The following is a 14,678-nucleotide window of genomic DNA, read 5'->3' as shown; positions in this document are numbered from 1 at the left end:
AAAAATAAACATACGCTTAGTTTCATTGATATGTCATATAGAACATTTCAAGTAGACGTATATGTTATATTACATGATTTTGTCAAATTATCAAAACTGACATTAGCTTCGAGAAAAGTGAATAGAGAAATCGCACGAATCTCTGCCATTCTTTGATCAGATTCGTTGCTTAAATTATTTTTTACAATTTTTTCTGAAAGATCTAATTAGAGTTAAGATTGTTGCAACCCATTTCAGTCCTGAATGATTGCATGTTCTATTGAAATGAAAGTAATGAAGGCATGATTTAAGTTACTTTACATACTATGTTTAAGATTACCCGAGACAACTTCTCACGTGACTTATTGCGATCCCCTTTTTGTCTGGCGTTGTCCGTCGTGCTTCCGTTAACTATTGACATTTTAGGCTTCTCTTAAATTCCTTAATCAGTTTCAATTAAATTTTACAATAACCTTCCACGTCCAAAGGTGAAGTGTGAATTATACAGTCCTTACATGCCTGGGACTTGATTGGTTGAGTCGAAAGGGCTAAAATTGACAGACGGTTTAATTAAAATCATTTCGAAAATAATATGGTAGAATCAAACACTTTTCGTGGATCCTGGATGGAAGGGTCTTTTGGAAAACGATTTAGGGTTCCAATGGCAATGAATCAGACTCTGTTGGAATTAAATGTTTATGATGGTAACTTTATGGTATGCATGGTATGCACATACTGACCCTGGTTGACCCCAAAATGTTTAATTGGGGCTAAAGGGGGCATATTCCCAAAGACAAATTTTTGTTTTGTGTTTTACCAAATGGACAGAAAAGGATAGAACCGTTGGTTTGCCTCTATAAGTCTAAACAATTTATCCATTTTACATTCAGCACAATATGAAAACTTTGTTTTATTTTAATTTACGCCAAACTGTCGAAGTAATAATTGCTTAACGGTCGAAGTAATATTAATTCATAACCTCAATACAATTAATGGCAATGGTGATGGAGAATTGTTTGGGACTGTCTGAAATAGTTTCAGGTAATACGTGATAGACTTAAGGAGGGAACTCATTTTTCTATGAAACATACAAGAAGTTGGTCTGTATGGGATATCATTAAGCTGGAACATATGTATATGTGTATATTTAAACATATTTTTTCAAAAAGAATATTTACATCCCTATTTTTGTATGTGTGTAAAACACCTACGTGCAATGTTACATGATATATGTACTTGCAAAAAGTGAATAAAGGCATCAATTTCAGGTGACTGTGTAGTCATCGATACATCACACTCTGCTGGTTGTGCCATACGAACGTATATTCTATTTACATTACCAACCTAAACAAAATGTTCCAAAATATACTTAGCTGTAATCTTGCAAATAAACCCTATCCCTCACTTACTCATAAGTCATTTCTAAATGTATATCAACCATGATAGGATCGCACATCTGTGCAACAGAACAACAGCACATTTTCCCCAGCATTCCTATAGTATATGCATCAAGCGTACGCCGTGTAACGTTGTACGATCCCACAACTGCATATTATTTTTGTTAGAGCACTTCGAACAATCTATAGTTAACCCACTGTAAGTACAAATAATTAAAAAAGAATCTCTAATGAAATACACCGATGCTAAAAGTTATAAATCTGATTATACAATATTTGCTGGACAATCCATTTAAGTCCTCAGATAAAACCCACTTGGTTTGCATATAAATTTTCCTGTTTACAATAGATGAAAACTGGATCAACTGGATTTATGATGACCTCATTAATGAAACCAAGTACATATCTATACATTGTGTTATATATTTTGTGCATATAGTTATTCAGCATTCGACAAGAAGTTAAATATAACCACAAACCGAGATTATTTTGAGAGAAAAATAGTAAAATCCTCAATCATAAACTCATTCCCTTGATTACAATAAACTATTATTTACATAGTCCTGTTGACATTAGTCGATTTTTATACAAGTAACACTTTTTGTCCATGGCATCATTATCAGTATGTTTGTTCACCGGCTTTGTTTTCAGTCTCGTCAATCTGAAATAGGTATGATAGAACTGTATAACTATAAAATGTTATATATCATGAAGCATGATTGCTGTGTATGAAAAGACAGATCAGTTCAGTTTTTATCATTTAAGTCTATGGTTAAGTACTGAAAATTGTGGTCTCAATTCTTCAACATATTTGCATGCTTAAGATATCGAGACAACGGTAGTAGTGATGACTGGGTATCGGGACAACAGTTGTAGTTGTGCCTGGATAGTGAAAAATACGCAAAAGCAGTGTCTGGATAGATTGTAATATGAATAAGTGGTGACTGGATACTAAGTAGTAGAAAATAAGGACAGGTGGTGTCTGGATGGCTGGTAATCCGGATAACTGGTGTTACTGTGATTAGTAAGCGAGTAAGCTGGTGGAATGTTGTCTGGATGTTTTCTAAACCGGATAAGTGGCATCTGGATAACTTGTAATTTGGATTAGTGGTGTTTAGATAATAGAAAATTCAGAAAAGTGGTGTCTTGGTGACTAGTAAGCGATGTAGTCGATTTGATGTCCGAGTATTTGTTTAACCGAAAAAGTGGTGTTTGGTTAGTTAATAAACCAGATACAGAAAAGTTCAATATTTCTTAATTAAGCGCGTTTCGAGCTGAAAGTATTGCGTTGAATATGAGTGTTCTTATTGTTGTTGATTATGTAGTTTTTCATCATTGTTGCCACAGTTGCCAAGACGTGAGAATGGGCTAATATTTAAATGAGCCAAGTAAACCAGGTCAGTGATACATAGGTATCTGGTAAACCATACCAATGATGGTTTGGTGCGGTACAACATGACAGTTTATAAAAGATCAATTAAAAATATATTAAAACAAACTCACCTCTGCAATACACTGAATGACCACTTTTCGGAACTGTTGTACCAGCATTTGTATCGTGTTGTCAGCCGATGTCCAGGGGTTAGTAACGGTATTCCTCAGAAACGTGAGCACACCACTGGAGTTAGCCGAAACCTGTGATGATCGAGTGCATTCATTTAGTTATGTTGTGATTAGTGAGTACAGTGGGCCAAATTATAATGACTTCAAGGCTTGTTAGGATTTGTTTTTCTCCAGAAAAATATTTATATGAGATTCAAATAACAACACAGAATTAAATATCCGATGAAACGTTTTCTACAGAGTTCTGAGCACAACAAAGACAGTGTCAATACAGCCTTTCTAGTGTGTAGAATTTACCCCGAGACGTGTCTTGAAGGATTTCAATATCCTGAAGCATTCTTTTTGGGCAAGTCTTGATTTTGTAAGGAACAATGGTATGTCACGAATGGTTTTTCGCCTGGGGTCCGACTGAGACAACTTTTCAAAGACGGCCATGTTGAGACGGTTGCACTTGTTAACACTGGTGTTTCCCTTCGTGTTCACGGCAAAGGCGTTTATTGCTACATCCGGACCAATCTCGGACAGAAAACGCATCACCTCGGCATCCTTTCATACAGAGAAAAACGTGCAAATGATTACTCAATGTTTAATCTATCGAAATAACTCGCTATCAGTATATGTGTTTGCAATTTTCGTTTGAAGTGGGTTGCCAATCACAAGTGATGCCAAAGACCCCGCAATATCTACGCTTTCTGTCCTACTTTGATGGTATTGACATTCCAATAACAACCAAAAATGCAAATTGAATCATCACTGGTTTTAGTTAATATATAAGTAAAGGTACAGTTTCGCTGTGTTTTTGAAAATTTTCTTTATTGCAATTATAATGTCAGACATTTAAGAAATGTGGAGAGCGTTGTGCCGTTTCGGGATCTATTGTGATCATACTGTTCAATTTTTAGTTGCGAATCAGAAATCCGGTTCTTGTTCATCATGAGGATTGGATTCCATTCAATGTATAAAAAAAATCAAGATATTGTTTTCAAAGGTTCGAGATATTAATATATGGAAAAAAAGATGTCCATTGTCGAATGTAGCGGTTTATAACATACATTTTTGTCCGCCATAGATGCGTATTATTCTTCAGACCCTTTTCGTCATTGACGTGGCTTGATATGACGGGACTGTTGCGTTTAATTCATTATTCTTATATTTGTAAAGTCTTTTATTTTGATGATTGAAATGAGCTTCACACTTGTTTGTGTTATTTGTGAAATCTTCTATGGTGTATTTTTCGATTTCCATTATCAATCTATTTCTATTACCGTCACAAGGTCCTTATAGGACGAACTCAGGATTCTGTCTCTGATAAACGTCTTCGCTGATTCCTCGTCATAGTCAAAGTCTTCTGGGATTGGTGTCAAAGGAACGCACACAAAGTTGTCGTCAGAATTAGCGGCGGTCATCCAGGCACAATAGAACAGTTTAGCTCCGAGCATCGACTGGCCAAGGATTCGTCCATATCCTGAGCTGTGTAGTCCAATTACCTTAACACCCGAATATAAAACAAAATATTACTACTGCATCCATTCCTTCTTTTTGTTTCCAAGGAATTTTCAGAAACATATAACTGAGATTTTGATACCGAAAGAGGCATAAACCAATTATTTCATTCCCTTGTATTTCCAATATCAAAGAGTCCATTTGAAGCACCAAATGAGAATGAAAAACAATAGGGATGTTTAAGCGTTATCTTTGAGAAACTATTTTGTATTCTGCGTTCACTCCATGATATGTGTACCACTATTCATATTTACGGTACCTTATGAGTAAGGTAAACTCCAGCCGGCCCGGCGCCTGGTTTTGACGCCTCGACTCCATTGCAGTTGGAAACCGTATCTGCATCCATGAACACCATGTCCGTAGCAAAGGAGATAAATGACTTCATATGTCCGTTTCTAGGTGACATAACACAAGCTATGACTTAAAGCCATTCATTCATCGCAGAGGTTGATATTATTGCATCTATTACGCATTGTATATGGCTAAAACAGGGTACGCTTCTCATTAAAAATCTATTATTTTTTTTATTTTTCTGTAAATGAATTCACAATGTAATCGAAATGTAACGTCTTTTGAAAGCAATGCATACACTTAGGATGACTTTAAATTGTACATATCGATAAAGATTAATACCAGAATTTAGTGACACAGTTTACCAGAAACAATAAACACGTTTTGGTCGTACCTATAACACAAACCCCCCGCCGGATAGGGACAGTATCCGGACTTATGAGGGTCAATAGTCACAGTGTCCACATACTTCAGTTTGGTCAACTGCTCATGTATGTAGTCACTTATGGGAAAAGGTGGTAATGGCTGATCGTCTCCCTGGGATTGTCTTATAAGTGTGGCAAAGTAACCTCCCCAAGCCCCATCTGCTAGTATGTAGAAGTTCAGGCCCTAAAATTTTAGAATGTGAAACAAAATACTTTTAATTCCTTTGAAATAAGAGTCTTTAAAGAAGATACTTTTCACAAATTTTTGCATTTAAAATTAAAGTTACATGTAACAAATTCAGCAGCGAAATCAAAATCAAAAGCGTTCGTACTACTAATCTAGGATATCAATATAAGGAGAAACGTTGACGTCAAGTTCTAATGCTGGATTAATTTCATGGACGAACGACCTCAGATGAAATGAACTTTACGGGAACTTCAAGTCATATGTTGACGTCAGGGTAGATCCATATTCAATTTGGTACATTGTATGACTGTATGATGATTGATATCAAAATTTGGTTCTTACAGAAAGACTTCGGTCTCTGCTTGATAGGGACACATTAACGAATCAAGAATAAAAAATTGTGTGCAGAAATGCTTCATGTCTGTTTTGTGAAACTCATAGAGCCATTTCAAATTGATCAAAAAATGAAACTCGCCTTGTTTCTGTATTCTGTTCTCAGCTTGAGGACATCTGAAATAGGATCCACGGCTCCGTGTTCTGTAGTACCAAACACACATATCACTGCAATCACTGGAACCTTCTTTGCCAACTTTTCATCCAAGAGTTTACGTAATGCTGATAAGTATCAAAAAGACACTAGATAATATAGAAGCAAATGCTTTCTATATGTATTTACATACCATTCTATATGTTTATACATAGACGTGATCTTTAACTAGTATGCATGGTTACTTCACTGTTGTTAACCGTTTGCTCAATTGCGAACGTAACATTACTTCCTACTAGAAATTTCCATTAACCTTAAGAATGTGAGAATGAGCTTTGGACGTGAGCGTTTTAGGGGTCGTCTCAAAAGATATTTTTAAAGTTTTAAATATGTATACAATGATGTCTTTCAACACGTTAAGCAGACACCTCTGCATTCATTCAAACATGAATTATGATATTTGATCACCTTAGGCATAGAATATTGCAAGTTTAGAGTTACTAGTCGACAACTGTTTCGTTTGCGTTTTAGAAATAAAAAACTAAGGTAGCCAAATGATGCAATACTAATGAAGACAATGCACGTGCTATGAAAAGAAAACACTCACTTTTATATTACATTTAATCAGAAAGATTGATATGCATTATAATTGGAAAGAACATATTTTGTTGATGGAAAATCTCAAATTTCAAATAATACTTACCAGATTAATATTTTTTTCGTAAATTTCGAAAACATTTTCCATTAGTTCGTTTTATTCGCTAAGTGCATGATTTATCGAGGACTCGTGGACTCCGAGTAAGAAGAAATTGAATAAAGACAATCTTAAGAAACAATGATTGGACCAATTTTTTCACCCGTGAAATCTTTCTGAAGTATTGAACATAAATATAGACAATACATTAACATTCAAATGGACCTATGGCGTCAAAGTTGAATTCATACTGATATCTAATTTCAATTGCATCTCTTAATCCAGAATTTCTGATTGAAAATCCTACTTTCGTGTAATCAGTCAACAGGAAATAAGAATGTTCTTTAATTATAGTAGTAATAATCTTATATAACCGGTCCTAATTCCTAGTCCTGACTGGAGCAGCTATGTTACGTTAAGAGTGAAAAGTAAATTTGTTTCAGACCTCGTTCCAAAAAAAAATTTTAAAAAGGTTATAAAACCTTACTTTATATAAACCGTGGTAATATCCCGGGCACTGATTATCAATCGATCAAAACGATGTATATTGTCGTGAATGTTTTATTACACTACATTTTACGGCGAGATTAATCAGTTTTAATGTCATTGACACATGGCAAGGTCAAGATTTGAACTAAAAGGTTGAGTACTTCAAAAACAAATGCAAAAATAGACACAATTTCATATTCAATTCATATATTTCATTTCAAATAAATGGCTCTTGCACAATCAACATTACATAGCCTGAATTCACTGACGTGATTTATACAAATTTAATATTTGATAACTTTAAATTGATATTAATAGTGCAATTACTACAGTTTAAAACTGGAAATGAGAAAGGAGTTGAGCTGATGGTATGATATTTGTATTTGAAGTACTGCTATTTGTCATTCGGCCTCGGTGTTTGTTGTTCAGACCAGGTTCGTAAATCAGGGACAGACCTCACTCGAAGTCATGATTGTAAAATATTTACCTTATTGATATGTTTATTTTTTTAATGATTCACTAAAATTATAATTTTATAAAAACAATAGAGGAAATATGGTGTTGAAATTGGACCTTTAGATGGAGAGACATACTCTTCATTGAGTCAATGTGAATTGACACAGCTTTTGCACGTGAAATAACCAAAAACCTTTTGAGACGACACAGCTCACGTTCACAGCTCATTCCCACGTCCGCCGGAATGACTGAAATGTTTTAATTTCATGGGTGGAACAGAGGACGCTAATCCTTCTTGATGTGGGTAGTTCCTCACAGCATATTTCGTTCTTGTTTTATCTATATCGAGTTAGGATTTTGTCCAAATAACAGAAATTACTTGTAAGCAGTGTTGTTCAATTATCTTGAACGTGTATGTTGCTTCGGTATAATAGACGGCGACGGAAATAGGGTTTAACGGGATCACGAAATCATATAACAGCATATATAGATATATCTATTGTTACAGTTGTCAGTTTCCCCTATTCAAATGATAAATATCTTACCTACAATATCCATCCTTGCATTTCGATCGAAGGGGACACAAACGAGATTTCGGCCACCAACACCGACGAGAGTTGCAGCCTTTCCCCATGAAAAATGATTTGCTGCTGAAGCTATAATTATAGGTGCAGTCCTTAAGCCGTGCAGCAGATAAAACTGGACGAAACCATCATTGGCCAGAGTGTATCTAGGAAACAGGAACATGTGTTCTTATCTTATTACTACGTTTGCATAATAAAAAAATAATAATAAATAAAAAATCTAAAAGGTATCCCCTCCACCCATGTTTTCCTCTCTTTATTGATTTCGTAACGTAAAGTTCATTTCAATTCCTTATACCATAATCTGTTTTGCCATCTATCGAATTATCTTACTTGTTCAGAACATCTTTGAGAACAGCTGCATCTTTTCCTGTCTGACGCTGAATATTATGGGGTAATTCCACAATGTCATCAAGATCAAGATTAAGCAAATCCCATGTGGATGTGGTTGTTATTTTCTGCTTTCTTCCTAGCCTTGGAATATACACGCTTAGATCCCTTGCACTGGCTAACACTCGCTCGTCCTTAATGGCCTTTTGTATGGCCAATGGGAAGAATTTGATATTCCTGGATGCCCACAAGGCTTCCAAATTTGCAGTGGATCCACCATTGGTAATGTGTCCCCATGGATGGCATGTCGACTCAAAGCCAATCATTTCGCACAATTGTTTTCCTACCTCTATTTCGAGTCGAGTTGTGACTGGTCCGAGCTCGCTAGCTGCATTATTCGCGTTTGTCATCCATGCGGCGAGGTAACCCAACTTTGCAGGTAGCGTTGTCTCAGACACCATGTGACCCTGGTAAAATATGAGAGATACTATGGTGAAACCGACCGAGATTCTGATATGAAGTTAAACATGTACATGTAAATATGTTTTTTCTGACAATAACAATAATTTCTATGTTTAAATAGTGTCGATATTCACCCCGGCCAAGGATGATAATTGCATATCTGTTTGGAGGTGATTATATAAAAAAAAACATTTGTTTATATTCATTGAATATTAATGCAGTTATTGCCGTTTAACGCTAAATATGTATACGTCATAAATACACTCCCAGCAGTGAATCGGGCTTGTACATTTAAATCTACATATATATGTACTCAAGCCTTTGTGGGTATTTACTTTATGCTTCATACTATTCATATCGTGTAATTGCAAAATGAATCTGTATGACTTAATTCAATGCACGATTTTGTACTTAATATTACTTATTTACTTTGAAGTTCTTCTTTTGTGGTTGCTGTTGTTGCCGTTGTATAACGAAAGGCTTACCTGATATCTGACACTGGAGTATGGAATAGATTCTGTAAGTGCGACATTGAGACCCTTCAATTCCAATTTTAGTTTAGCCATTTCCTTCTTGTAAGTTGTAGATGATTTCACCTCATTTGTGATCATCTCACGGTCATTTGAAAAGTAGTTTTGTGGTTTGACATTTTGACGAATCGATTCAATGGCGAGGTCGCAGAACTCGTCTAGATTTTCAGCTGTGGGTCCTATAAACCAAGCTCCCAGTTTTTCCCATTGGGTGTCACACACATCATTATCCATTTTCCTTACCATAAGTTCTTGTCCGCCTCCTACTTCAGCAGATATTCCATTCATCACTTGGACTGATACACGGAGAAAAAATAACGAATAAGCTTATGTCATTGTAAAGGTTATGTTTAATGAGGTCTTAGTTTTTGCTGTTTTCGAGGATTCAATTTAAAATTGTGGACAAGAGAACCAACGAAAATCAAGTAAATACAGAACACTACATTGTATATCCGTTTTTATGCTCCCATCTTAATACATCTTGTAAATTTTTAAAACGGTAGAAAAGGGACTCCATGAAAATAAAAACAGAAAACTTTAATGTGTCGTTTTATGTTCCCTTGCAAAATAATTGTTGTTGAATTACAAATTATGGAAAAGAGACCCCCTAATAATGAATTGAATACATGAAACTAAATTCCGTCATATCATTTTTCCGTGTAAAATACGTCCTATAAAATTTTGAATTATGGAAAAGAGACCCCCTATTAATGAATCGAATACAGAAAACTAAATTCCGTCATATCATTTTTCCGTGTAAAATACGTCCTATAAAATTTTGAATTATGGAAAAGAGACCCCCTATTAATGAACTGAATACAGAAAACTAAAGTCCGTCATATCATTTTTCCTATAAAATTTTGAATTGTGGAAAAGAGACCCCATGAAAACAAAATGATTATAGAACACTTAAATTCGTTTAAGGATTTCCATCAAAAGCAGATGTTGTTTTTAATGTAAATCTTTGGCACGGTCACACTTATTTTCAGAAGCTATTCCCGAAAGGTTCGTGAGATGGTGTTATTTTATACGAGGGACTTAAATTAAGTATCTAAACACTGACAGATTTGGTTAATTATAATTTGGCAATAGTGTGGAGACCTGTTATATTTTTAATGTTTTAATGTTATAATAGTCCAGATTAAGAAGAAGGTGATGAACTAATGTATTCATCGAGAATCTATCAACTAGTTTGATAGATAGGTCAATTGTAAAGAGTGTGGATATATGAAAGAATGAAATGGTTTTACAGGGTGATCATTAAGATTTCTTTATGAGACAAAGAATATGTATAGATTTGTACTTGGATCTTGAAACTTGCATCAGTGTTAAATTAAATTTATACATATTCACATTCGATGCAATTATCTTTGTGAATGAAAAACACATTTAGAGTATTTTCTTTAGGTTGGCGATGTCGATAGAGTAGTTTTCAATAAAACAACCAGTAGAAAATGTTTTGTGGCGCTTAGATAACTATATGGTCACCTTTATAATAAGGTTAAAGGTGACCGTGTAGTCATTGAAACCTCGCACTTAAATCCACTACTGATTGTGTTGTAGAATTTCTATCCAACTCACAACTCACTTTGTTGCCCAAATACTGTTACTAGATATGCTATATTCAGAATACAATGTTTAAGATAATCCTACCTTATGCCTTGTTCCTTTAGTTGGCAAGGACCCTTCCTTGTTGTATTGGTATCATTTAATGCTTTTGACAGATACATCGACTCTGTATTTATACATGTGATTGTGAGAATCGCAGGACAGCGTAACAAAAGAATTCTAAATAAGTTTACATGTGTAATTGGATTTGGTGACATTCTAATTGTATGTTTTGTTAGGTAAGGACTCATATTGGGCTGCATCTACAGGATATTCATTTGACGTGTATTCTGTCATGGTCAGGCACGTTATACACAACCAATCGTTTTAATCCCATACATTTTTTTAATACATATGAAAAGCTATAGAAAAATCCAATTTCTCCAGACATTCATAGGACATGTTAAACACTAATGCTGTGCGATTACTTATAAAACCGTGTTTCTAGTTGTTCACTTTGTAGTTTATTATTTTGAATGAAGTTATTGTATCAGAAAGTTCAACCCTAATACAAAATATGTTAACAACATTGCTCCTTCTCTATCATCTCGTTCATTCACTCGTGAATATCACCGACATCCGATAAGTTCATTTTGGTGTAAGTCATATATCGCATAATTGTAGGGGCGTGACCTCCAAACGGTTATTGAATTAATTACATTTTCAGATTTCCCTTTCAAGTAAACTAGGACTTGTGTAATACTGTTACCACTATTGTTAAACTACTTGTGAAGTTCTGGTTTTAAATCTAACCGATGGATTTTGTAGTTCATATGTTGCACTCATATTTTCATTTCTCCACTTTCGGTTATGTGTATGTTTTTCTTTTGCCTTGTTGCCATATTTATTGTATCTGTTGGTGTGTGGTTTTTTATGGTAGTTTCATAGATACACTACACTTTTTCCAGACAACTTGAAATTTGAATGGGAAGAGTCATGAAGAGAAAACCACCAAATATTCCTCTATTAATAGAATTCCTCGTTTAATGGTTTAACGATTCACGTGACCTCTCTCCCTTCCGACAGTCTGCTCTTGTCGTTAGGAACTGTTACCATACAATTATCAGAGTTTGTATCCAAACTGTAAGGTATCAGTGAGGTAACCGTAACAGAAATACTGTGTTATTAACTATGATAAAGACGATTGATATTGAATTTATCACGGATTCCTATGAAAACGTGTTACAGTAATAAAGGATAAATACCAATGTTACCGTGTGGACAATTAATGCAATACGGCAAAAAGGTGAAAGTCTAAGGTCAACACCATCAATTAAACGGAATTGACAAGCTCTGTAGGGATGTTAACAACAAAAATTACAACTGAGAGGACACCACTGATAAATAATATTGTGGCGACAACAAAACAAAGGACAAAAAATAACTTGTGAGACGTAAGAACACAAGGGAAAAAACACGGTAAAGTGATACCAAACAAAAAGGAAAAACAAAAACTGTTTAATTTGGATTATTATCTATAACGTCCTACCACGAGCCATGTTCATCTTCCGATGTATGGGGGGTGAGTGGATATGTTCTTAGGAGGATGCCTAACAGGGACCTCATCCAGTCACATTATACTGACAACAGGCAACCAGTCGTTACACTGCCACAATGCTGAACGTTAGAAATTTTTAAAAAAAGACAAGAAATACTAAGGAATCGCCAAATCAAAAAGAAATCAAGGAATGCACAAATGACATACGAGGCCTTTGTACATGTCAAAAGCTCCTTTAACTACTGATTCAGAGTTAGATTCAGTAGAGTTAAACAATGACGCAAACTATCATACAGCTGTTTCGTCCTTCTAGAACTCCTCAGTGATGCTACATCATACAGCTGTTTCGTCCTTCTAGAACTCCTCAGTGATGCTACATCATACAGCTGTTTCGTCCTTCTAGAACTCCTCAGTGATGCTACATCATACAGCTGTTTCGTCCTTCTAGAACTCCTCAGTGATGCTACATCATACAGCTGTTTCGTCCTTCTAGAACTCCTCAGTGATGCTACATCATACAGCTGTTTCGTCCTTCTAGAACTCCTCAGTGATGCTACATCATACAGATGTTTCGTCCTTCTAGAACTCCTCAGTGATGCTACATCATACAACTGTTTCGTCCTCTAGGACTCCTCAGTGATGCTACATCATACAGATGTTTCGTCCTTCTAGAACTCCTCAGTGATGCTACATCATACAGCTGTTTCGTCCTTCTAGAACTCCTCAGTGATGCTACATCATACAGCTGTTTCGTCCTTCTAGAACTCCTCAGTGATGCTACATCATACAGCTGTTTCGTCCTTCTAGAACTCCTCAGTGATGCTACATCATACAGCTGTTTCGTCCTTCTAGAACTCCTCAGTGATGCTACATCATACATATGTTTCGTCCTTCTAGAACTCCTCAGTGATGCTACATCATACAGATGTTTCGTCCTTCTAGACTGCTCAGTGATGCTAAAGAACTGATTTTTAAAAGTCTGTGGAGTATTCGAAACAAAAGTCAAAATCTACACTGGGAGGTGCACTAGATTCATGATTGAATAAATTTTGTAATTCTCATATATCAGATAATTTTAGGACAACGTCGAGTACATGTGTATATTCTGAACCGTACCTACTGATAAAATTGTAAGAAATGCACTGTTTCTCATATGGTGTCTTATTATTTTGAAAATGCTATTGCATTTGTTTGTTATCGGGCCAGCCTTTCACAAAAAAAGACAATCTTGCAATGTCACTCGTGTAAACAATTTTCTGAACAACTTCATACACTTCTCTCGCGAACAATGTGTAAAGGTGGATGTGTTATAATGAACACAGGTTTGTGGTGTGTTTTAATCTTTGTGTTTCCAAACGAAACGATCAGATAACTATTTCTAAATCATGTATTGCTCTTTGTATTAACAAAAACCATTGCTCTTTTAAATCTTACAACGTGATTGTGTTTTCTCTGACGTAGTTTTATCTTCGATGTATACGATCAATAAGCGGTCATTCTTCAGCAAATTGTAAACCTGCATTTAGAAGGCAGTGTCTCAGAGCAGGTAAACAATGAAAACCATATATATTTCACATAAGCTGATTTTATCTTGGTTGTATACGATCAATAAGCGGTCATTCTTCAGCAAATTGTAAACCTGCATTTTGAAGGCAGTGTCCCAGAGCAGGTATACAATGAAAACCATATATAATTCACATAAGCTAGTTTAAAATCAAGGTGTGTACAAAATTATTCATTAATACAATTTGATACACAAACCATAATTAATTATGTCATTAATCTCATTATTACTTACACCATTAATCTTATCATTTATAACAAATTTAATCTCATCATTAATCCTACTATTAATTACATTATTGATCTCATCATTACTTACACCATTAATCTTATCATTTATCTCATCTTTAATCTCATCATTAATCCTACCATTAATTACATTATTGATCTCATAATTACTTACACCATTAATCTTATCATTTATAACACCTTTAATCTCATCATTAATCCTACCATTAATTACATTATTGATCTCATAATTACTTACACGATTGATCTTATCATTTATCTCATCTTTAATCTCATCATTAATCCTACCATTAATTACATTATTGATCTCATAATTACTTACACCATAAATGTAATCATTGTTCTTAGCATTAAATTCATCATGAATCCTACCATTAAGCCTG

General features: G+C 34.9%; 1 protein-coding gene across 1 annotated transcript; it reads right to left on the bottom strand.

Annotated features, from left to right (window-relative positions):
* Positions 1 to 1,762: 1,762 nt before the first annotated feature.
* Positions 1,763 to 9,665, bottom strand: LOC132550753 (L-tyrosine decarboxylase-like). The gene is made up of 10 exons (XM_060214845.1): positions 9,333 to 9,665; positions 8,389 to 8,852; positions 8,017 to 8,201; positions 5,821 to 5,960; positions 5,128 to 5,342; positions 4,702 to 4,837; positions 4,205 to 4,426; positions 3,237 to 3,485; positions 2,880 to 3,011; positions 1,763 to 2,037 (listed from the first exon to the last, which is right to left on the bottom strand). Exons 1-10 carry the CDS (start codon positions 9,663 to 9,665, stop codon positions 1,996 to 1,998), a joined length of 2,118 nt encoding a protein of 705 aa, XP_060070828.1. The 3' UTR covers positions 1,763 to 1,995.
* Positions 9,666 to 14,678: the final 5,013 nt, after the last annotated feature.

Source organism: Ylistrum balloti, unplaced genomic scaffold, assembly GCF_031769215.1.
Source record: "Ylistrum balloti isolate Yb309-2 unplaced genomic scaffold, AGI_CSIRO_Ybal_v1 Utg370142, whole genome shotgun sequence".
NCBI classification, from domain to species: Eukaryota; Metazoa; Mollusca; class Bivalvia; order Pectinida; family Pectinidae; genus Ylistrum; species Ylistrum balloti.
The sequence above is the reverse complement of the archived record's forward strand: the minus strand, read 5'-3'. Positions and strand labels throughout refer to the sequence as shown.

Bases quoted from the DNA above. Each gene is read 5' to 3' on its own strand.
- LOC132550753 (XM_060214845.1), bottom strand. From the start codon at position 9,665: ATGAATGGAATATCTGCTGAAGTAGGAGGCGGACAAGAACTTATGGTA. The intron at 5,343-5,820 runs GCGAGTTTCATT...CTAAAATTTTAG, and splicing joins GAACAGAATACAGAAACAAG to GGCCTGAACTTCTACATACT. The intron at 4,838-5,127 runs GTACGACCAAAA...TATGTCACCTAG, and splicing joins GCGGGGGGTTTGTGTTATAG to AAACGGACATATGAAGTCAT.